General features: G+C 39.2%; 2 protein-coding genes across 5 annotated transcripts in view; one reads left to right on the top strand and one right to left on the bottom strand.

Moving 5' to 3' along the window:
• The first annotated feature begins 582 nt into the window (after window positions 1-582).
• dlx2a (distal-less homeobox 2a) lies at window positions 583-2,382 on the top strand. The gene is made up of 3 exons (XM_054787212.1): window positions 583-1,059; window positions 1,135-1,319; window positions 1,418-2,382. Exons 1-3 carry the CDS (start codon window positions 735-737, stop codon window positions 1,751-1,753), a joined length of 846 nt encoding a protein of 281 aa, XP_054643187.1. The 5' UTR covers window positions 583-734; the 3' UTR covers window positions 1,754-2,382.
• A 4,698-nt stretch (window positions 2,383-7,080) lies between these two features.
• dlx1a (distal-less homeobox 1a) overlaps window positions 7,081-24,554 on the bottom strand; it is a 51,643-nt gene continuing 34,169 nt past the window's right edge. The window contains exons 1-5 of one of the 4 annotated variants that reach the window (XM_054787632.1): window positions 20,668-20,914; window positions 10,487-10,667; window positions 9,166-9,742; window positions 8,804-9,003; window positions 7,081-8,206 (exon numbers count right to left, since the gene is read on the bottom strand). In XM_054787632.1, coding sequence (XP_054643607.1) covers window positions 7,952-8,206; window positions 8,804-9,003; window positions 9,166-9,742; window positions 10,487-10,660 — 1,206 coding nt within the window. In that variant the 5' untranslated portion in view covers window positions 10,661-10,667; window positions 20,668-20,914 and the 3' untranslated portion in view covers window positions 7,081-7,951. Of the gene's footprint in view, window positions 8,207-8,803; window positions 9,004-9,165; window positions 9,743-10,486; window positions 11,539-20,667; window positions 20,915-24,554 lie in introns of those variants that run through there. The other 3 variants (XM_054787631.1, XM_054787630.1, XM_054787633.1) reach the window with 3 other exon arrangements.

The raw sequence follows: 24,554 nt of genomic DNA, 5'->3' as shown, positions 1-24,554 counted from the left end.
TCCTATTTTGTTGCATTTTACTCTTATTTTTAGTCTTCATTTTCACATTTTTATTTCTTCCTTTTCCTTGGCACAGGTTTTTGTGTTTTTTTTTTTACTTAGTTTGCTGTTGACATATTTTTTTTCCAACACCGTCCTTTCTTTTCATACAGGAAGTAGTACACAAAATGTCAGCAAACAGTAACAAAAAGGTGCAGTGCGGTTTTCTGCCACGCAGGGGCGCTGTTGTATTTGTAACTGTGCCCTCGTGGTCCATCAACGTGTTGCTCGAATCTTTGAAATGTTGTATGCTCACGCTTTATTTTGCAAAATAAAAGTCAATGTTGTGAGAATGAGCGTCTGGGCTGCGATTTAGAGATTCTGCTCCCTTTTCAAACATCTTGTTTGAAGACAAGCCGTGGGAATGGACCGAGCCAGAGTGGGCCCCCGGCTTTGACACGATAAAGGGCTCTTTTTCTGATTCTTTAGAGATGTGAAACAAAAAAAATTGCGGGGAGGAAGCAACAGGAAGTAGTCAGTGGCGTCGCTCATAGTCATTGGTTGCCTGACGCGCACACGCGCCCTCATAAAGGCTCTCCTTGCACGGACCGTGGCAGATAATCACAGGCCACCGTGGAAGGAGACGCTTCTTTCCTTTGCTTCTCTTCTCTCTTTCACACGGGGATGCTTTTTCCTCCACTCGAGGTAGACGCGTCTTTGCCAAGCTTCCACGAGTAAATCCCGAGGGCAGGAAGATGACAGGAGTTTTTGAGAGCCTGAGCCCTGATATGCACTCCAACCAGATGACCTCCAGCAGCTACCACAGCTTGCACAAGTCGCAGGAGTCCCCGACCTTGCCGGTGTCCACGGCCACGGACAGCAGCTACTACCACAGCCCGCAGCCCGGACACTCATGCGCCGGATCCCCCTTCGGACCGCTGGGGTCCTTCCAGTACCACAGCAGCGGAACTGGCGCGGTGCAGTACAACCCCAAATCTTACGACATGGCGGGCTTCAACGCATCCTATGGGGGATACAGCTCTTACGGACCCAACTCCTCGCCCACTCCTCCCGAGACAGGTATGGAAGAAGCTTCATTTTGTCGGTTTTCCTACAAATTGCGCACATGAGTGAACGTGCTTAAATGCTTTGCAGAGAAAGAAGAGAGTGAGCCGGAAATCCGGATGGTAAATGGAAAACCAAAGAAGGTCAGAAAACCTCGAACCATTTATTCCAGCTTCCAACTGGCCGCGCTCCAGAGGAGGTTCCAAAAGACCCAGTACTTGGCTCTGCCTGAGCGGGCCGAGCTGGCAGCCTCTCTGGGCCTCACGCAGACACAGGTGGGTCACATACAAACAAACAAACACACACACACACAACACACACCGCCACACGCGTGGAATCAGCGCCGTAACGTCTTCACCGTGCTCCCTTTTAGGTCAAAATCTGGTTTCAAAACCGGCGCTCCAAGTTCAAGAAGCTGTGGAAAAACGGAGAAATTCCTCCGGAGCAGCACGTGCCCACCAGCGAGTCCCCGCCGTGCACGTCCCCGCCGAGCTCCTGGGACTTCCCACAGACTCAAGGCCTAAACTCCACGCTAGCGCCAAGCAGCAACAGTCCACCCATCAGCAGCGCGCCATCCTCCTCCTCCTCCTCTTCTTCGTCTTCGTTTTTGGCCAACTACTCCTGGTACTCCAACACGAACTCTGGCAGCCACCTGCAGCCCCCCCTGCTCCACCACAACCCCGTCATCAGCGCTGGGACGATATTCTGAAACGAAAACAGGACTCTGGTGAGGAAAGTCATCGTTTTTAAAGGCTGATTTGTGAGTGCGAGTGTGTGTGTGTGCCCTACTTTTACGCGCGGAAGCATCTTGTTGGAGCCAAACATGGACCTTTGCCAGCTTTTGGCAACAAAGAGCCACATTTTTAACACTTATTTTTCTATTTATTTATTTTCTTTACGTCCAGGGATAAATGAATGAATGAACCACTATTACTATGATTAGGATTCTGATTATTACTCAGCCGGACTTCACTTTTTTCTTCCTCCTGCAAAAATCCAAACCTCGCGTCAGTGATGTAGCACAAGTCAACTGTATGGTGCCTTTTTCTACATGACCTCATGATTCTGTTGTGTGATTAAACATTAAAACAGATGTTACCTTCATCGCCACGAGGGCGGGTAAGTGTCTGCACGTCTGTAAATATTATTATTTGCTTTGATCCGTTTTTTGACGATTATTTTTTTTAAAAAGGTGCAAAAAATAAGTCATTCACCACCGCAAGCTACTGATTGTTCTGCATCTGATTGACTTGTATCACCCTGAATTGATGAATTGTGTTTTTGTCCTATTTATTTTTTAGCAGTGCTTCATACAGTATATGGTTATTTAAATAAAAACGTTTCTGTGAACGCTCACTTTGTTTTTTTTTCAATAAACGCATTAATGCTATTATTATATATACTGTGTATATAGTCGGGGTACATTAAAAAATAGCAGATCATTTCAAAACACGCTCCAATGAGGCGAGTTCACCCGCACTGTGCAGGTGAGCAGATCAAGCACTCCTTTTTTCCTCCTGCCTGTGTAACTTCCCCATGAACTCACATTCACTCAGCAAACATTCACTTTAAAAATGAAGACATTTTGCGTGCTAGTCGTACCAAATGCTCCAACATGATGGAAACAACGCGTTTGAAAAGTGCAAAAGGTTAGCCAGAGACCTCCGTGGCGGCACACCGGCTGCTCGGAGCGTGTGCCCGAATATAGTGCACCTTGCTGGGCCACAGCAGGTGGCTCCTTCCGCTCTATACTCTGGTTCTCCCGATAGCAGTGATGTGGTAGCAGTAATGTCATGATATTTGATTAGGACTAATCTACAGGTACAGTTGGTCAAATCTTAATTTGTTCTTACCTCCAGGTGTGCACAAACTACAGTTAAATAAAAAAAGTCTATCTGAGTCTTGAGAAGCAGAAAGCTACCGGTTTGAAAAGAAGATATCGTGCATGTCTAACTATTATTATGAATTCCAGCTGATGTTGCACATTTCTATAGGCTGCTTGCAAATTTAGGGGACACACATATTAAGAGGTGCTGCTAAAATTGTAATGTTAATGTTTCAAATTGACAAACACAGGACAAACACAAAATCTACATATTTATACAATCTAAAAAAAACGAGTAAAATGAGTGAAGGTGGGGTTTTTGAGGGTTTAAAACACACGTGTCAAACTAATGGCCTGGAAATAATGTCCAAACCAAAGCCCAAACCAAAAAAAATCACTTCATCTTGTACTAAATTGTAAAATGTAAATGTTGTTAAAAAGAAATGCTAAAAGTAAATTTTGTCAATTTTGACAGAATTATATATAATAATAATAATAATAATAATAATAATAATAATAATAATAATAATAATGTCTGGTCATCAACCATATTTAGCTATCAAATAGAGCATCTGCTTGTCACCTTGAATTATGATTTCAAATCCATCAATTTGTGAATAAAATATATATCATTAGCAAACGCAAGGGCAATTGTGTAATAACATCACGAGGCAATGATACATTCACATTCATATATATTACAAGCTGCTGTGATGTGGCCCTTAATGAAAACGAGTTTGGATGAAAAAGATGCAAAATATCGGGCAATGTTATTTGCAATAAAACCACAACATTTAAGAGAGAAACCGGGTGAAAAGTCGATCCAGCTGGGGATGAAACTGCACGGGGAACCACGAGATGCAACGTCATGGAATTTCAGGCACTATTTCTTTGCACACTCTCATATTAGGGCTACACTCATTATTATTATTATTATTATTATTATTATTATTATTATTATTATTATTATTATTATTATTATTATTATTATTACATATTATAATTATTAAAGGCATGGGAAGGCATCCTTCCTGTCTGTGTTTGCTGGGTATTTTAGTTTTTGCACCAATATGTTTGCTGTTGTATTATAAATAAAATGAAATGTAGGCATGCATCCATGTCACACACACATGCACGTGTAACATGTCAAAATATATATATATAATATCCACACACAGTGGTCAAACTGTCATAAAGGTATTCATTTATAATATATGCTTATTATTTGCACACTTGTACGAAGGCTATCACAAAATCGAGGAATGAAATGCATCAATGTTTCGCCAAAGAAGGCACTTTTTGACATTTTCTATTATATTTGCATCATAAGGAGAAGCGTGGTGTACAGCGATGCCCTGTGGGGTACATTGTGGTCACCCAACCAACATGCACTTCGATTTTAACATCACATCCGTGCTTTATACAGATGTTTTTGTAAAGGGGGTAACATGGAAGGGGTAAAATATGAGAAAGACACACCGCATCTATATCATATCATATCATATCATATCATATCATATCATATCATATCATATCATATCATATCATATCATATCATATCATATCATATCATATATCATATCATATCATATCATATCATATCATATCATATCATGCTCATTTTTACTGACACTGACATTGTTGTGGCGGTGCATGTCTGTTTCGAATATCTTGCTCATATGTGCCCCGCATGCAAACGTCTCTGAGAAGTATTTTGCTGCAGGTGTACCTAAAGTTGTGGCCACGCATTTTCACCTTTCTCCAGCGCAACTTGCAAAATGCCACGTGCACGCTCATTTCCCCCGAATACCCGCAATTACCATCAGAATTTAAGACCTCCTAATACGGGGTGTGACTTAACTCAAGACAATCCGGCATCAACAATTTGTCCCGCAATGCACACAATAATAAATAATGGGAATGGCAGCAGATAGAGTTGAGTTTTTAGCCCAGCAGCTTGACTTGCAGGCACAATTATATCCGCGAGCAGCCTACGCGGAATTAGCCTGAATTGCACCATAACTGCTGCTTTAAATTTTCAGGGGGGAAAAATTACTCATAATTTCCCCGACCACCACCACCACCACCACCCACCCCCAAAGATTATGAAGACCTCGAGTGCACAGTGTCATCAGCGTAATGAGGAGTAAACATTTATGCTAATAATCTGCATTTTTCTCCCCATCTGCTATAAAGAGGGGAATAAAGCAGACATTTTCAGTCATATTCGGATTTCTGCTGCAGGAGCTGACACCACGACATGCACGGGGGACGTATTGTTATTATTTTTTCGTGTCTTTTGTATGGGTTTTTTGCCTGTCACGTGCAGCTTAAAGGTGGGTCATTTCACATCACTCAAGCATGCATTTGTTTCTCACTGCATTTTAGCATGTGTAAATATGAAATTGTTCTTGCATGCATGTGTGTGTGTGTGTGTGTGGGGGTGTGTGTGTGTGTGTGTGTGTGCTCGCTTCTGCTGCAGCCTCCTCCACCTGCAAGCAATTTGCAGCACCTCACACTGCACACGTCCAAAGCCAGCCCTGACGGAGTGGCAGCTCACCTATTTCGCCATTTTTCCTCCTCCTGTTTTTGCAGCAGCACATTTCTTTCAGAGCTGGGTCTCTTTTGTCAGCGCCAAAAAAGATCCTCCGAGAGAAAGGGAGCGAAAGAGAGCGAAAGAGAGAGACAGAGAGAAATTGCTCATAATTACCCCAGAGAAGGGAACTGCATTAGAATAAATAAGGGCGAAATTACAGTAATTATGGCGGGTTTGATGGGCTCGGCGCGTATAATCAAGGAGAGAATACAACGAAATAACGCTGACCCTCTTGGATGAGCAGCTGCGCCTTTCTGGGTCCAGAAGTAGACAAATTTATGTTGCGCACAACAGAACAATTCTTTATGCGATCGGAACACACGTCGATTGTCAGTGGAGGCGTGCTGTGCACATTTACGACACACACGTTTTGTGTGCGTGTGTGTGTGTGTGTGTGTTTTTTTAACAGACAAAGAAGAAAAAGCACCGCACTTCCATAAATGCTGCAAAAAATACGATATACTGCAGTTCATTCATTATTCATCATAATTCATAGAAAATATAAATGTTTGCATTGACTTCATATTTATCGACATCATGAACATACTGTATTTAATACGTATTTATTATCTATTTAATATAATATATCTAATTTCCAAATGTACGGCATGTTCCTAATTGACTGTATTTGAATGATAAACCATGCAACCTAAATGATGCTGGACATGACGATAATAAAAAACAGCAGTGGCAATAATGATCATGCGAACATTATCTCATACTAAATATATTTTAATTCAATCCCTTTCATTTTCTTTTCTTTTCATTCTTATTTATTAAAAGTAATGTGCAAATATGTTCATAATAAAGACTGTATAACAATAATAATAATGATATATTTTCATGCAATTGCACCTGCTGTACTAATTATTTTGCATTGTAATTTATTTTCACCTCATAAATTTGTTTTTATTCTGACAAAAACATCTCTACAGGAGACTGTATGATAATAATTAGATGAAAATGTATTGTTATTGTCATGCAGGCTTTTTTTTTTCAACAAATAATATACAAACTACAACAGAAAATCAATAATAAAATCACATTATTAATATAATATAATATAATTCAATATAATATCATATAATATAATATAATATAATATACGACAATTAAAATGTATGAAATGCTACAATAATGAATTACAGTCATTTTCATGTAATTATAATTGCAGTAGGCCTATTGATTATTCTAGAAGACACTTAACTTTAATAGTAATATATTTATTTGGATTATGCTTAATTTGTTTTTGTTATATGCTGCATATTGCCCACACTGGTGGGTGATTTAACATACAAGGAATATAATGTCCTAAATGATACTTGGTGGGCCACGAGGGTGGTACTTTTGCGCAAACGTGGATGACAAAAGGGCATCGGTTATATAGAATAAATAGCATTATTATTTATACATGATTTGGTGTGCTTTTGCACTGTGAAAGTCGTGTTTTTAGTGAGTTTTGTGAATTAAAAAGCGGGTTCTTCTAGTTTTTGGGGCCTTGCACGGAACAATTCTTCAATAAAACCTGCATCACTGCCCTTGGCAGCCGCAGCACAAATAAAATGGCGTAAATGACACGAGCGTGCCATGCATGCAGTGCAGAGTGTTGGCGTCATTGTTGGGAGTCTGAAAGAGCGCATCTCACACAAGCTTCTTCACATAATTTAAATCCTTTTACTGCTTTGTGAAATTGTGCACATTATGTACATATGTAGAGCCAATAAATTAAAGAGATCAATACAAAAGTAAATCTTTTCTATGTGGACTAAAACACATACAGCAATAAGCCTAAAACCTTTCACAGCCAGTAAAGCACAAAACATCTTTCTTTCTTTCTTTCTTTCTTTCTTAAAAAAAATGAATCTACAAAATACAGTGACAAAAACGAGCTGCTCGTCTCATGTTGGGGGGTTGGGGGGGGGGATTTCGCGTTCGTTTGTGGAGCAGCTTCAGAACTTCCCTTTTCTCTTCGCACGTGGTCATTGCAAGGAAAAAATTGCGTTAGTGCAGCAACAACAGCACAACGTTGTCTCATTTAAACACACAAACCAACACAAGACTGGCCTCAACAGAAGCGAAACAAAACGTGTCCCAATAATTTAACTTAAATAATAAGCACATAAACAACACTTTAGGCTTTGTACAATAGGCTCTATGATAACACGTGCGTCAATGTGATCAATATTTGGTGCAAGGAAGGAAAAGTCTCCTCGTGGATGCACAGCGATCACCATGGCAACGCAAGAAACAAACAGGTGATGTATTGTAGCCCGCTGCGTGAAAACAGCATTGCTCTGAAATATAGAAGTGATGATAAAGAGCAGCCAAAAAATGGGAAATGATCCGGATGTGAAATAAGCTCCTCGTTCAAGTGTCTCAGCTTTTTCTTCACGGTCTGGTTCCGGTATGAGGTGGACTCACAGTCGGTGTTGTGCATCATGACGTGTCCACAATGCCCCCCACCCCCCTCCAGTCGACTTGTGAGTTCACATGAGCTGGGCGGACTGTTGCATAGACTCCTGGTGCGTACCGGGGTACCACGACGTGTAGGCCGGGATGTAAGACCCGCTCGTGCCCACCGACGTCTTCACGGCGGTCGGCGTGCTCCAGACGGGAGACACGGTGGGGGAACCGCTGGAGAGTCCACGGCCACTGGCCAAAGCGTTCGTGTCAATCGTGCCCCCGCCCTGCTTCATCAGTTTCTTGAACTTCGACCTCTTATTTTGAAACCAAATCTTCACCTGTAAACAGATGACATCCGGTTAGAGGAACTGGAGACTTTGGCATTTTTACGCACGTTTTACGCAGGACACACGTATGGCCACCACACTGGAAACTGGGATCATATTACACGTGTTTTAAATGATACAAAAACGCAAATTAATACATAATATGTGAATAAAAAATAATTACTATTGATGGTTTTTGTGAGCTACCCAATAACAATAACAACACACTGGCAGCAGCTCATTTTAAAACGTATTTTCCCTTTTTGGAATAAATGTAATTTAATGTACATACAAATGGAAACGACAATCATAAATACATTTAAACAAAATACATATAATAACATGTTGCTGTGATGGAGGAATGGTGACAGCAACTCACTTAAAAATAGATTTTTATCACAGGTGTTTTACATTGTACAATAATATGAATATAAATAAAATAATATTATAATATGTACAGTAAAACAATATCAACGATTGTTTTTGTGAGGTAAATAATAATAATAATAACAATTTGACACTTGATTGTCATATTAAATGATATAGGTCTTAAAACCCAATTAACAAATGTCCAAATAATAATAATAATCATAATAAAGATGAACTTGCCTGTGTCTGGGTGAGTCCCAGAGACGCTGCGAGCTCGGCTCTCTCCGGTAAGGCCAAATACTGGGTTTGCTGAAATCTCCTGTTGAGAGCTTGAAGTTGTAAACTGGAGTAGATGGTTCTGGGTTTTCGGATCTTTTTCCCTTTCCCGTTGAAGCGAACCTCTCCGCCTTCGACCACCGTGTTCTTGCCTGCTTCTGGCGCTGTGAGAGATTATTAAAAATAAAAGAAAGAAAGAATGAATGAATGTGGAGGCAAGCAGCCAATAGAAGCGTCTACTTTGTCAGTAATTACCCTTAATTGCAAACATTGTTTATGGTGTTACGCGGTAAATAATGATCAGTGCAACATCTGGCTCGTCTTACCTGCATCCTCTAACCGGGTCTGAGGCAGTGCCGTGCTGTTCTGGTACGTTTGGACCGTGCCGAGGTACGGACTGCTGGAATGGTTGCCCACCGAGTTGATGTACGGGTAGGCTAGGGTTCGGGGGAAGTTCGGGCCCGGGCTATAGCTGTCGTGCTGGCCGTGGCCTGCAGAATGTAAACAGTGTACCGGGTAGTGTCCGTGGGACATGGAGGACGGAGACATTTGCTGACTCGGAGGTCCAAACTCCATGAAAACGCTTTTTCCTGAGGCGGGACTGTTCAGACTTTCTGGGATGGTAGTCATTGTCATCTCTTCCGGCGGCTCCCGTCCTCCTCCGGCTTTTGTTGTTTGAGTCCAGACCAGGAGGGCTCCCAATTTAAGTCGAACCGCTTTTTTCTCCGTCCATTCATAAGAAAATGCAGTTTGTGCCCGTGAAAAGTCCCAGGTATGATGCTGGAGACCGAGATAAACTCCCCCAAAGGTTTGAATCTGGCACTCATGAATATTCATCACAGGCGACCGCTGATTGGTCCACTCGTTCCACGAGGCCAGCCAATTGGCCCGTCTCGGAGCAACCTGCTCAAGGGGAGAAAGAGCACTGAACCTCAGGTCCAAATGATCATTACCAGCATCGTTATTAATGACACATTATGATTACTGCTGTGTAGGAATATAGACACTGTTATCATTTCATATAATCTCATGATATAAGCCCTCCAGTCCACTTAATAACACTAAACATATGCTATACTTGCGCAGTAAAATTATATTTTTCAAATGGCATTGTATTGTAAGTAAGAATGTGTGCTTTTATGCCTTATATTAATAACGATGAGGAGAAAAGAACCCATTTTCGGTCTCACGAAGCTGACCGGTTCGATGATGAGCGTCACTTTAATTAAAGCTCCCACTGTGCTTTATTAGCATAACATGAGTTCAATTTTCATAAGCAGGCCATTAATTAGTCATATGTTTACCACTTCCACCTGCAGCAGCCTGCATCCCAGGCTAATATATTTATGATAGATTTTTTTTCTTTGAAATAAAAAAACTATGCAATTTGTGCAAGGTTAATTTTGGTCATTTTTTGCCCCCACATTTTTTCATCGTCTGCATTTTTTTTATGTGTCACAGAAACCTTTATTGGTGAGGATGGATGGAGGAGGAGGGGTGTGAGAGGCCACGCAAGCTACCGTGCATGCACTAGCCTTACGGGAGTACCGTACTTACCCCTCAAAGTTGCAGCATTAATCATGCACGCATATGAAAATACAAACAAATGTGCTGCATGTAACCAAAAGTAGTCAAGAAAGGACTTACTGGGGAGATCAGGGGGAGATGAATCCATGCAGAGAGGATGCACGTGCTTAAAAATGAAGAAGAAGAAGAAGAAGCAGCAAAGTGTATCCAGGCGGAGATGATCATTTTGGGCTCGTCTTGCAGGCTGCAGTGGTGCACGGAGCCGAAGCATCGCCGGGCTGCTGCTGCCTCCATCTCCCACCTGAATAACTCATTAAATTCCCGCGCTGTCATTAGCAGCCCAATTACATCATTGGACTCAAATAAGGACCAAGCGAGTTGCAAAAAAAGCAAAACAAAAAAGAAAACACCCACTGTGAGAGCATGATGTGCACAGATGCCAGTGTGCTGCCTGAATTTAAAGAATCTCTCAAATATAACCAAAAGTGGTCCCCTTGCTGCCCACCCCCCTCTCCCTAAAATAGGCCAATTTGAAGTGATTTCCCCGGGATTATTACTTTAGTGGGGGAAAAAAATGCTTCAAGACTTCCTCTATCAACAATGATAATGGCGGTACAACCAATAATTATCATCTTCCAGAACAGAGGACACATTTTTATGGGCACTTGGTGGGTGCGACTGATAACTGTCATTATTTTCCCACGATTACAGTATCCACAAACTGGAGCTGCTAGCACAGCAGTGTGGGAAATTGTAAAATAATAAAGTGGTGACACTAATGACATGAAGGCTAATTTGGAGATTTTTTTTCAGCAGCAAGCAGAGAGTTTAAGGTCTCATCGGATTTCCAACCTGTGAAATACAATGTGAGGCTCGTTTACATGACAACAATACCATGTAGTGCAGCATAGCTACTTTAGCTAACCGCTCGCCCTTCAAAACGAAGCTGTCGTTTAAATGTGGATTGAATATGTATTTGTAATATGTGAAAGTAGACTTTGGTAAGCAATGGGACTCTGTTGGACACGGTAGCAATGTAGTAAATGTACACTTTCCTGGAGAAGCTTGAAGAAGCAGAAAATCTGCCACGGCTCCATTACTGCTTAGGCCGCCTCCCTCGCGCACGGCCAGACTGAACACTTAGTACGCATGCGCACACGTGCAGCTGTTTTAAATTGCGCTCTTTAGACGGGGTGTGCCAAGTACACATGTTCAAATATAATTGAACAAGGAAACAAACGACAGCAAAAAATTGAAAAATCAGCAGTCATTTTACGAGAATAAAGTCGAAATATTAAGAGAAAAAAGTGATCACCTAACGAGAGTTGTAATTTTTCGAGCATAATATTACAACGTTACTCCTGTAAAATTTGGACTGTAGTGAGATGACAACTTTTTTCTCTTAATATTTTGACTTTATCCTCGTAATCTAACGAGAGTCGCAATTTTACGAGAATGTTAAAATTACGACTCAGTTTAGATGGCAACTTTTTTCTCTTAATAGTTTGACTTTATTCTCGTAAAAGGACCACTGATTTTCCCATTTCCATTTTTGCTGTCGTTATTTGTTTTGTGTTGTTTTCTTGCCAAATTACATTTTAAAATGTGTACTTTGGACACCGCTGGTCTAAAGAATGCAATTTTTCCTCATAATGTCGGAATATTATGAGAAAAAAACCACATCATTTTAGTAGCATATTTATTATTTTAAAGTCGTAATATTATGAAAAACAAACCAAAAAAAATACATTTGTAATTTTTGGAAAAATAGGTTGTGGAAAATGTTATAATGTTACAAGAATAAAGTCAAAATATGACGGGGAAAGAATAAACAATTACAAGATGAAAATTTACAAGAAGACAGTTGTGGGGAAAAAAGTACAGCAGAAATGGAAAAAAAACGCTGTAATTTTATGAGAATAAAGTAAAAATATCACGAGAAAAAAAGTTATATTATAACCACAAAAAAAGCCACAATTTTACAAGAATAATCTTGTAATATTAGTAGCATAAAGTTGAAATATTAAATAGAAACTTTTTTTTTTAAGTTGTACTATTATGAAGAAGAAAGAAAACAATGAATAAAGTTTTAGGTTGCGGGTGACGGGCGCATTCTGGGTGGGTCGTGAACATCAAGTCAAAAATGACGTTCAAATATTTAATGGAATTGTTTGATATGTCGCAGTCTTTTTTTAAAAAAGTTTTAAAAAATATTTATTGATTTTTTTTTTTGGTCATTGACGTTCCTCCTGATAAAATTGTGCTCTGAAAAACATTTTGCTCCTTGTGTAACTGTGTAAGTAATTTTTGATGACCGGCATGTGTTCAGAAGGCTGTTTTTCAAATAGAAATAAATGAGCTTGCGTTGACCTTTATAAAAGTGGGTCACCAGGTAATGACTGTAGGGAAATGTGAGTCCCCGGATGACCCCCTGCTTTAGACGGAATTCGTAGTTCTTCACAACTTCCACATTCTAATATGCCCCATTTTAGGCCTAAAAATGACAAGTTGTGAATGAATAACAATTGCATTTCCTGTGCGTGTGCCCCACAATGTTGTAGATCATGGATTCTCAAACTGTGGTGCACACGGGCTCCGTCTAGTACTTTTTTAAAATGAAAATGATGTTAGAGACAACAGATATGAAATGACGGTAGAAATTGAATTTCGATGTCACCAATTAGCTGCGAGCTTTTTCAAGCTCATTGATGCAAGTACCTAAAACAATTGTACTATTTTTGAGGTGACTGTAGAGTTAGGGCATGGTTAGGTAAAATGTGGGTTATGCACGGCCCCACTCTGCACTCTTGGGCTCTATCTAACTGGCCCCACTTAAAAAAAACATGTGGATGTGAGCGCACAGGAGGGAGGATTCATTAGGAGTAAAGCAGCTGCGTGGATGATGGGTTTTTAACACCTGCCGCTCTTCACGTGAGGCTGCGAGAGAGAGAAGAAGGGGAGGATATAGTGTCTAAAAGTGGGCCGAGATGTCACAGACGTCATCCAATCCCCTGATGGACCTCCCTGCGTTTACCCTCAACCACCCTCACCCCAAAGCCACATTTTAACAGCCACTAAATACTTTTCTGACCGCAGCGTCATGCAGGCCATGGAGCACCTTGCTAACTCTGTGATTAATTACTGCAAACCTTACCCTCACTCACACAAGCTCATGTATTTCTTTATAATCCATGCACACGTGTGCATTCCTAAGCAACATCAGGGGGGTCCAAAATGCAGGCCAAGGGCCATTTTCGGCCATATTTGGTAAGCTTTAAGCATATTCTCAAACTTAAATGAAATCATTACTGCTTAAAAACCATGAGTCACCGAGACACCCATAAAAATTTGTATTTGTGCAAGCGTTCACAAACAAGAGGCCATCAAACCAAATGCCGGTGCAACCAAAAATAACACATGTTGAACACACAATGTAACTGCACCGCACGGAATATGCATGTATCGAAATAAACACTACACACTAACATAGATGCTCAACAATATTATATTATACCAATTTATGACCCGCACGGCATGCTGCATAACATGCTGTTGGTGAAGTGTGCAGGTAGGCTTCCCTGCATGGCTTGCGGGTTATAAATGACAGTCAAATAGTATCAACAAGCCGTCAACATGTCTTGTTCAAAGCAGAGGGAAAATATTCCATTCCTAACAGTGTCTATGTCGATGCCCGCATAGTCTGTGTGGCACAGTTAAATTGTGTGCCAGTTTTCGACCAATAAATGGCCGAATCATGGAGCTTCTAAGCACAAAATGGCATGTTTTTTCCCACCAAATAAAACACGTGAAAAAAAAAATTACACAAAAAGATATTACACCAGGGGTGTGCAAACTTTTTCCAGAAAGGGTCACATAGTGACTTTTCACATAGTATTCTTGATATTTTGTAAAACAACACATGTAGATATGCCAAGAATGATAATATTTAAAATATTTCAATAAAAAACTGCTTTGTCATACAGGTGAAAAAGCCTTTTATTATATTCTTCACTTTATTCTCATAAAATTACTTTTTCTCATTGGATTACAACTTTTTTCTCTGAATATTTTGACTTTCTTCCCGTAAAATGACATCTTTTTTTCATTTCATTTCATTTTCATTAAAAAAAAAGTATTTTCCAACTATTTCAACTTTCTTCTTGTGAATTTTGTTCTTGTAATTACGACTTTATTGCCATAATATTTTGACTTTATTGTTGTAACATTATAACTTTTTCCACAACCTCATTTTCCAAAGAATAGAACTTTTCTTGTTGTTTTGTTTTTCATAATATTACGACTTAAAAAAACCTGTCTTTCTTTAATATTTCAACTTCATCTTACTTAAATGACATTATTATTATATTACAACGTTATTCTCATAAAATTATGACTTTTTCTTGTTAGAGTCGAACTTTTTTCTACTAATATTTTGACTTCGTTCTTGTAAAATTACTGCAGATTTTTCCATTTTTGCTGGGGTTTTTTTTCTTGTTTTTTTTTCTTGTTTTCTTGTTAAATTATATTTTTAGAATGTGCCACAGGCCAACAAAAAACGGCGGCGGGCTGCAAATGGCAAATACTCAAGTCTTCTGTACCTTCTCGTAACATCAGAACTTTTTCTGCAACCTAATTTTCCAAAAATGACAACTTTATTCCCCGTTTTGTTTGTTTAGATATTTAGATTTTAGATTTTTATTTTGGTAAAATCATTGCGTTTTTTTTGTTTTTTTTTTAGTTTTCTCGTTAAATTATATTTTTAGAATGTGCTATGGGCCAATAAAAATCAACTGAGGGCCACAAATGGCCCCCTGGCTGCACTTTGGACACCCCCGTATTACACTATGAATTGCTTTGCTTTGTCACCTATGCCACAAATGCGAATATGTCTTCAGGTAGCGTGGCACATCTTGACCTGACATTGGATTGGTTTTAGCATCTTTAATGTAGAAAATGTATCAAAATGGCTGCCCGCATCCTTGAATTTTTGTTGGACACCCGTGCACTAAATGTATTGGAGTCACCTTTTATTCCACTCTGCAAGTGGATTAAACAAGTGGAATTGTATCGCCCCCACCACTTTGTGTTATTGTTATTCTGTTCTCATTGCTCCCATCCTATAATTTGAGGCATCAGTGAGTCAAACGGCAGCACAATTAATTGGACTCGCTGTCTATTTTCATGCTCAATGTGGCGGCAAAATGTGAAATTGATTTGCTTTGTGCGACGTTGATACGGCATCAACGTCCAGGCTAAATGATGATTAGAAGTCAGTTGGAGGGCAGGCTGGATGTTTTTTATTTTCCAGTCAATAAAATAATATTCAGGGCGAGTTAATGTAATTTCTTATTTGTCAAGGAAGGTGTTACAATAAAGTTTATGATCTTTTAGGGGTGCATGATAATTATTGGGCCGACATGAGGGAATTATGATGTCATACCCGTAAATACAATAACATTCAAAACAGCCCAGATAACCGAGAATTAAAAGAAACGCTCCCGAGTGGCGATGTTCCCCATTTTGTGCAGGTAAGCAAATCAAGCGCTGCTTTTTTGTCCTGCCTGTGACATCAACGGCTTTAACTTCCCCTGAGCTCACTTGTAAACAAACATTCACTTTTCAAGGAAGACATCTCGCGTGATAGTTGGACCAAATGCTTTGTAACGAGGGGAAAAACCCCATCGACCACACATAAAACCTTACAGCCACCTGAACCGCAGCGTTTGAAAAGTGCAAAAGGTTAGGCAGAGACCTCCGTGGCGTCACAACGGCTGCTCGGCGCGTGTGCTCGAATACAGTGCACCTTGCTGGGCCACAGCAGGTGGCTCCTCCCGCTCTATACTCCGACTTTGCTGACCTCCGTCGCGGCAGACCGGCTGCTCGGAGCGTGTGCCCGAATATAGTGCACTTTGCTGGGCCACAGCAGGTGGCTCCCTCCGCTCTACACTCTGGTTCTCCTGATAGTTGATACTACAACTTTATTCCTTGTTTTGCTTGTTTTTCATAATATTACGACTGTAAAAAAAGAACGCCAAAATGACATTATTTTTCCTCATAATATTTAGAGTTTATTCTAAAAAAATGGCTACTTTTTTCTTAATATTTAGACTTTTCTGGTAAAATTGCAGCTGTTTTCTTCAATTCTGCTTTCTTGTTTAAACTTATTCTCCAATTATTTCAACTTCCTTCTTGTAAGTTTTCTTCGCGTATTTATGACCTTATTCCCATAATATTTTGGCTTTATTCTCCTAACATTATAACTTTTTCCGCAACCTAATTTTTTAACTTTGTTTTTCATCGTATTATGACTTTCAAAAAATAATGTCTTGCTTTAGTATTTCATCTTCATGCTACTAAAATGATGTTATTTTCCCTCATAATATTACGAGTTTCTTCAGGTAAAATTGCAACTTTTCTTTGTCTTTACAATACAACTTCTTTGTCTTTATATTTTGACTTTATTCTTGTAAAAATTAGAGCTGTTGTTTTTGGTCGTGATGTGGTAGTAGTAATAGTATCATGATATTTGATTAGGACTAATCAACAGGTACAGTTGGTCAAATCCATATTTGTTCTTACCTTCAGGTGCGCACAAACTGCGGTTAAATCTAAATTTAAAAAGTTATCGTTTATGGGTACCATATGAGTCTTGAGAAGCAGAAAAAAAAAAAGATATCGTGCATCTCTAGTTTTCATCATCACTTATGATAGGGCAGCATGTTTCCATACTTTTTTCACAACTTGATATAATATTTAAATATAATATATAATATTTCTATTTGTATGTATTGGAATGGCCTGAAAGCCAGACATATTTACTACTTCTGGAAATAATGGAATAGCGTTGAATTTGGAGCTTGTCTAGTGTGAAACACAAACTAACAGTTGTTTTCTTTTTCCTTTTCAGTGATCATTCATGTCATCATAAACGGCATCACCGCACGCATGCAGGAGTCTATTTCATGCAAATGACCTGATACTGTTGTATCTGCTCCTTTGTTGCTGAATATTAACATCAGTGTGGCGTTTCAATCCTCAGTCTTACTATTCAAGGTATTTTTATGCTTTCGCAAAATGGCAGAAGTCATATTCCAGATTCCTCCCCACCACCACCCCTCCTCTGTCCTCTCTTATTCATGTTCCTATTCATTCATTCTGGCTCACAAGGCTGCAGGTCACTAGTGTGCAAAGGCCTCCAGCAAACTGGGAGAAATGCCTTCCCCATTACAGCAGCAGCAGGGGTCAGGCCACATGGCAGCGAGCATCCCAGCCGCCTGAAATTGGCTGCAAAATGACCAATTACCCCAGTGAAGTCTGGGGGAGGAAGGAGTTTGGAAAATATAGCCTTTTACTTAATACAACTTAACTGTAAAATGAAACTAGACACATTTGAGCTTGCACGTTGAGGCTGATGCACACCAGAGAAAAGCAGTGAACTGCTAAGCTGCAGTGTAATACTTCTTGCTTGGAACGCAAAAGAGATACAATGCAGGCTGTCCAAATGTTTGACCAGCGAGGGCCACATGGTGAAACGTGAAAGGATGGAACTTTGCCACTTTGTATAGATATGCTAAGAAGTCAGATATATTTCATTTTATTGTTCCTTTGTAAAACTTTATTCCCATGATGTTTTGACTTTATTCCAATAATATTGCAACTTTTTCCCCAACCTAACCACAAATGACAACCTTATTTTGTTTGTTTCTCATAATGGTATGTATAGTATATGTATGTATTATATGCATGACTTAAAAAAAACAACATATTTTTTTCTTAAATATTCCAACTCTACGCTACTAAAATGATGCAGTTTTTTTTAATTTCTTCTGTTATTTGAATTTATTTTCCCACTATTTCAACTTTCCCCTTGTACTTGTAGTATGATTTTATTCCCATAATATTTTGTTTTTCCATAATCTATGACTTAAAAAAAGTCATAAGTCTTTAATATTTCAACTTCATGCTACTAAAATGATGTTATTGTTCTTCATAATATTACTTTATTCAACGTTGACCTTTTTCTTGTCACAATACAATTTTTTCTCTTATTTTGGCTTTGTTCTCGTAAAATTGCAGCTGTTTTTTTTAAATTTCTGCTGTTGTTTTTTTTTTTTACATTTTCCAACTGTTTAAACTTTCTATTTGTAAATTTTCTTTTATTGTAATTATGGCTATATTCCCATAATATTACAACTTTTTCCGCAACCTAATTTTCCAAAAATTACAGATTTATTCCTTGTTTTGTTTGTTTTCATAATATTACGTCTTTAAATTTAAGCTACTAAAATCACATCAAATTACCTGATAATATTTCAAATTTATTCTCGGAAAATTGCAACTTCTTTTCTCATTCGAATACTTTTTTGTCTTAATATTTTGACTTGATTCTCCAAAAAATTACAGCTGTTTTTTTTTTCATTTTGGCTGTTGTTTTTTAAAAAATTTATTTTCCAACTATTTCAACTTTCTTCTTGGAGATTTTCTTCTTTTAATTACGACTTTATTCCCATACTATTTTGACTTTATTCTTGTAACATGATAACTTTTTATGCAACCTAATAAAAAAAAAACCTACAACTTTATTCCTTGTTTTGTTTGTTTTTTTTATAATATTACGCCTTAAAAAACTTCTTTCTTTAAAATTTCAACTCTATGCTACTAAAATGATGTTTTAGTAAAATTGCAACTTTTTGTCTTGTTAGAATACAACTTTTTTCTCTTAATATATTGACTTCATGCTCGTAAAATTGGACATGGATTTTTTCATTTCTGCTCTTGTTTGTCAAAATGTATTTTCCCACTTTTTCAACTTTCTTCTTGTAAATCTTCTTCTTGTAATTCTGACTTTTTTCCCTCTTGTAACACTCCAACTTTTATTTTTACCTAATACTTTTAACCTAATTTCCAAAAATTACATGTGTATTCCTTGTTTTGTTTGTTTTTCATAATATTGTGACTTTAAATAACATCTTTCTTTAATATTTCAACTTTATGCACCTAAAATGATGCTATTTTTCCTTATAATAATGGTATTCTCACAAAATGACGACTTTTTCTCATTACATTCCAACTTTTTTCCCTTAATATTTTGACTTTATTCTTGTAAAATTACTGCTGATTTTTTTTCATTGGAGTTTTCTTGTTGAAGTCATGTCAAATGTGTTGCGCGCCGATAAAAGAACAGCCGTGTGACACAAATGGACCCCAGGCCGCACCTGAGCTAGATGGAAAAAAGCGAGCAGCAAACAAACAGCAAAAAAGTTAACATCTTTGCACGTTTGCTCTTATTGAATTAGTGTCCCATGCAAATTTGCCAATTAAGCCATTTGTCCATAGAGGGCCGGCCTGCTTGACATTCAGCTGCCACTGCAACGCCTTTAGTCTGCAAGTCCCCTTTTTTAGTTTTTGTTAAGAGTTAAGTCTCCCACAAAGACAGGAAGGAGGTCAGCACTCAGCCGACACCTGAATGCGCCTCTCCTTTCGCTGCTCCCCTTGATCCCCGCAGTCTGTGCCTGTCATTAGGCCTAATGATGGAAAATTGTCATGTTGATACAAGTCTTGCTCTCCCCCTCTCGTCTTTGTATAAGTAGAAGGTGGAAGCTCCATTTGCAACAAAGTTCTTTGTGACTAAAAGCCACGGATGTTGCGTTTGTGCTCGGAGGTGGGGGGGAGGTGGGAGAAAAGGAGGCCGTCCACGCTCTTTCCATAGCCGGTGTAATTATTCATACTGTGACCTTAATGATTCGCTCTGTTCATTCTACATCTCATCCACGCGCCAGACCCTCAGCACAGCCCCATGTCAGGGAATATGAAAAACCCATATAATGAAAGCATTTTGTCTGATGGAAAAAAAGGGGGGCTGCTGAAGCTGCACTTGCTACAAAGGCAGCTCAATTATATGAGTAATTGTGATAATTTTCCCTCCATTCACTTCTTTATGTGAAAGGTAAAAAAAACAGATGCTGAAAGGGAAATTACTCGGACAATGTGTAATCGCTTGAAACGGTCACAACAGAAAAGAAGAAGAAGGGGAAAAAAAAGATGACCGCAAGAAAGTGAGGGGCCTATAAATAGGTATAAATGCACCCTCAGACGCTCATAGACACAAACAAATAGCTCGTGTGAATAGATAAAAATGACCACTAAGAGAGAAGCAGGATGAAAGTAGATACGCGTTCAGCTGCTGCAAAATTAAATTCCTTTTGAAAAAATTCAGCCTCTGAAAAAGCCCCCCCACACATCTCCTCCCTCCTCATCCCCAGCTATCATTTGTTGTTCTCTGACAGGAAAAGGATAATTACCCTCTCTCCCAGGCAGGAGGACTGACATGTCCTTTCCACCGCAGACAGAAGGCTGGAGGAATCACTCTGAATGTTTACGTTGCAGCGTGTCTTTTCTTCACAGCAGACTGCATTAAAAGTGGGAGCGTCCATAGACGTGCAAGCCTCCGTCAGCCTCCAGCCTGCCCAAAAACTCACACGCAGCCACATATGGATTACTTCCTCCTCTCTGCAGGTGTGCCGTTCATTTACTTCTCCTCATAAAAAAGAAAAAAAGAACATTTCTGTCAGGTAGGGGCTTGACATCAAGACAAAACTATTGTCGTGTAGGAAATGTTGAACAAACGTTTTGCGTCACCTACTAGTGGGGGTGTCACGAGAACGAGACCACACCAGATTTTAACATGACTTTAAAGAAAAGTGCAATGAAAAAATACATGACAATGTATTGCAATCTACTCATTTAATTTCTCCTACATTACACTCTTCTGCGCTCTGTGTGTATGCTAGCGGCCCCGCCTCCTCCCACTGAGACAAAGAGTCTGTATGACTGACAATAGGGCTCACTCTTTCACAAATGCGCAAAGGCGCTGAAACCAATGCACAGAGTGAACCCTCTTCCTGCCCGTTTGGAGGCGAGAGACGAGGAAAACAAACACGCATGTACATGGCAATACATTGAGTCCAGCAAAATGATCAAGTTCATTTTCATTTATTATGTGATTAATTCATTTATAATTATCATCCCAGGCCTCGTGCCCAAGAGACATTTTTTTTCTGAACGAAAAATCGTATCACTCTTCACTCTTTGCTCTTTTTCTCCCCCCATCTTTGCTGGGGTTTTTTCAAAAATGTTCAAAATATTTAACATTTCCTCTTAAATAATCTTTGTACATTTTCTTCTCATAATATTATGACTTTATTCTCATAATATTTTGATTTTAGTCCCATAATATTATGTTTTTTTTCCAAAACTTAATTTTCCAAAAAATCCAACTTTATTTTGTTTGTTTCTCATATTACAAATTTAAAAAACAGTATATTTTTTCCTTAATATTTCAACTTTATACTACTAAAATGATATTATTATCAGAATATTCAATAGATACTTATATATATTATTATATATTATATTAGAGTTTATTTGCGTAAAATTGCAATTTTTTTCTTATTACAATAGAATACAATACGCTTTTTCCTTTTTATATTTTGACTTCATTCTTGAAAATTTACAGCTCTTTTTTTTTCCATTTTTGCTGGGTTTTTTTTATTTATTTTCCAACTATTTTAACTTTCTTTTTGTAAATTTTCTTCTCATAATTATGAATTTATTCTCATAATGTTTTGACTTTATTCTCGTAACATTACAACTTTTTCAGCAATCTAATTTTCCAAAAATGACAACTTTATTCATTGTTTTCTTTGTTTTAGTGTCTTTCTGTTTGTTTCTCATAATATTACAACTTTTAAAACATGGCATGTTTTTTCTTTAATATTTCAACTTTATGCTACTAAAATGATGTCATTTTTCCTCATAATATTACAACCTTATTCTCCTAAAATGATGAATTTTCTCGTCAGATTACAACTTTTTTCTCTTAATATTTTTACTTTGTTCTTGTAAAATTATTGCTGATTTTTCCATCTTTGCATTAAAAAAAAAAAGTTTTCTTAATTATATTTTTAGAATGTTCTGCAGGCTGATAAAAAAGCAGCCACAGGCTCCACTTTGGCCACCTCTGCCTGAGTGTTACGATGGTTACTTTGCAAAAAAATTGGGACGAAATTACTCTTTCATAAAAGTAATTATGTCATGTTCCACAGGACAGGAGTGAGCGCCTCCTGTCGTGCGCTCTTATTTTGGCGGGCTGTACTTCCTGCTGGGAGGAAGCGGCAGCCGCTTTACTCCTGGTTGCGCGCAGCTGGCAACAATTAACACTTGTGGCAGTTAAAAGGCCAGCGTCGTCGCATGTACGGCGCTGCTTCATTGTTATTGTTATTGTTCCTCGTCTCCTAAAGTGTGTACTTACCTGTCCATACTTTCGTGTTTTCGTGTATTTTCCACAGAGCTTTTTCCCTCTGTCGCCTTTTGTTTGTACCTGTTCGTGCACCATTAAAGATCTTTTGTTTGCACGCCACCGCCTCATCTCTGCATACTGGGGGTCAAGCTTCCGACAGCTCAGCCGCATCCCGTAACAAATTAGTTATCATGGAAAGTAGACATTTTTTTTCGTATTGATCAGAGATCAGAAGATGAGCCCACGCATTCTTTGCGGCAGCTGCCATAAAGTGCTTTGTTTTTGCAGCAGGCCAGAAAGTAAACAAAGCCATGTCAGGCGTGTGGAAGTACACAACTGATCAAAATGTTAAGACCAGTTGAAAAATTGCAAGAATGTTGGATTGCACTGTTGGATCTTAAGGAGGTTCTAAGTAGAGCTTCAAAATGCAAAAAGAAAAAATGGGAGTGAGACAAAAAAATGTTTTGATTAAGCAGTTTATTGCAGCTGATCACAAGTTTAAGAACATAGCTGAATAAAATAGAAATAAAATATTGAAAAAAGGCGTCAGTAATGAGTAGCTCTGCCATTTTTGTTCATCAGCTGACAAATGGGTTAGGGCATGCTTGATGTCAGTGTTTCCAGGAAGCTTGGGGGAATGTTGCTCCAGGTGGTGAAGATGGCTTCATGGAGGTCATCCACTGTCTGGAAGTGATGGCCACTCTTGTAAACTTCCCTTGCCATCCATCCCAAATGTTCTCCATTGGATTTAAATCAGGGGAACACACAGGATGGTCCAAAAGAGCGAGTTTATTCCTCTGGAGGAAGTCCTTTGTGAAGTGCAGCGTTGTCCTGTTGAAAAAGCCAGTCATTACCACACAGACGAGGGCCTTCAGTCATGAGGGGTGCCCCCTGCAATATCTCCACATCACCGTTTGACGCCCTTGCACAACCTGAAACTCAATTGTTCCATTGAAGGATCATAATGGACCCCCTCCACTGTGCCTTGTGGAAAACATCTCAGGTGGGATCTCCTTGTCATGCCAGTAACGTTGGAAGCCATCAGGACCGTCAAAGTAAAATTTTTTCTCATCAGAGAATAAAACTTAATTCCACCTTTCAATGTCCCATGTTTGATGCTGTCCTGCAAATTCCAAACGGCCAATTTTGTGGACTCGAAGGAGATGTTTTTTCTTCTTCAAAGCCTTCTCCGGCAGATGGGGTCTGATGGTTATGGCACTGATGGTGATGGCACCAGTCCCAACCTTCATTTGGGCCGAGAATGGTCCCGTGTCTTGACGGACAGCGATCAATCAGACCCTCTGTTGTACTTCCATCCTGAAAACCACACTTTTAACTCCACAGACTGCTCTGGCTCACAGAGATGTGACATTTGCAAACGAGCCGAGTGTTATGAACGGCTCTTATAGGGTTAAGGATTTGAACCGAGTCCCGGTTGCGTGTGAGAACGGCTAGAGGGCTGGCAGGAACAGGAAGTCAGGCACTAAAATGACTCAAAAAGCAACAATATTGATAGACGCTTTCGCAATTGGATCCCTGCTCTGTATGAGATATAAAATACACGCTTGAAAGCCAACAAAATCCAAACCTCCCATATGTCGTCGCTGCTGACCCCTCATCCGCAGTGACCAAGCACCATTACAGCCTTGCACTCAAATGACAAGTCTCTGTCACACACCATGTCATCATCTGCACCCCAAACCCTCCACAGCTTCCATCCAAGGCCCCCGCCCCCGTCCCATATATGATCCCATCTGATTGCACTTCCCGGTCCCACCTGCTCAAACCATGTGTTGCTTTGTGCCACTTAAATAAAAACACGCAGGAAAGCACCAATCTCAGCTGACTGCGCCCCAGTGAGCAAACTTTCACTTACGCAACCACAGCATT

Source organism: Dunckerocampus dactyliophorus, chromosome 9 (assembly GCF_027744805.1).
Source record: "Dunckerocampus dactyliophorus isolate RoL2022-P2 chromosome 9, RoL_Ddac_1.1, whole genome shotgun sequence".
NCBI lineage: Eukaryota > Metazoa > Chordata > Actinopteri > Syngnathiformes > Syngnathidae > Dunckerocampus > Dunckerocampus dactyliophorus.
The sequence above is the reverse complement of the archived record's forward strand: the minus strand, read 5'-3'. Positions and strand labels throughout refer to the sequence as shown.

Bases quoted from the DNA above. Each gene is read 5' to 3' on its own strand.
- dlx2a (XM_054787212.1), top strand. From the start codon at position 735: ATGACAGGAGTTTTTGAGAGCCTGAGCCCTGATATGCACTCCAACCAG. The intron at 1,060-1,134 runs GTATGGAAGAAG...AATGCTTTGCAG, and splicing joins GCCCACTCCTCCCGAGACAG to AGAAAGAAGAGAGTGAGCCG. The intron at 1,320-1,417 runs GTGGGTCACATA...GCTCCCTTTTAG, and splicing joins TGGGCCTCACGCAGACACAG to GTCAAAATCTGGTTTCAAAA.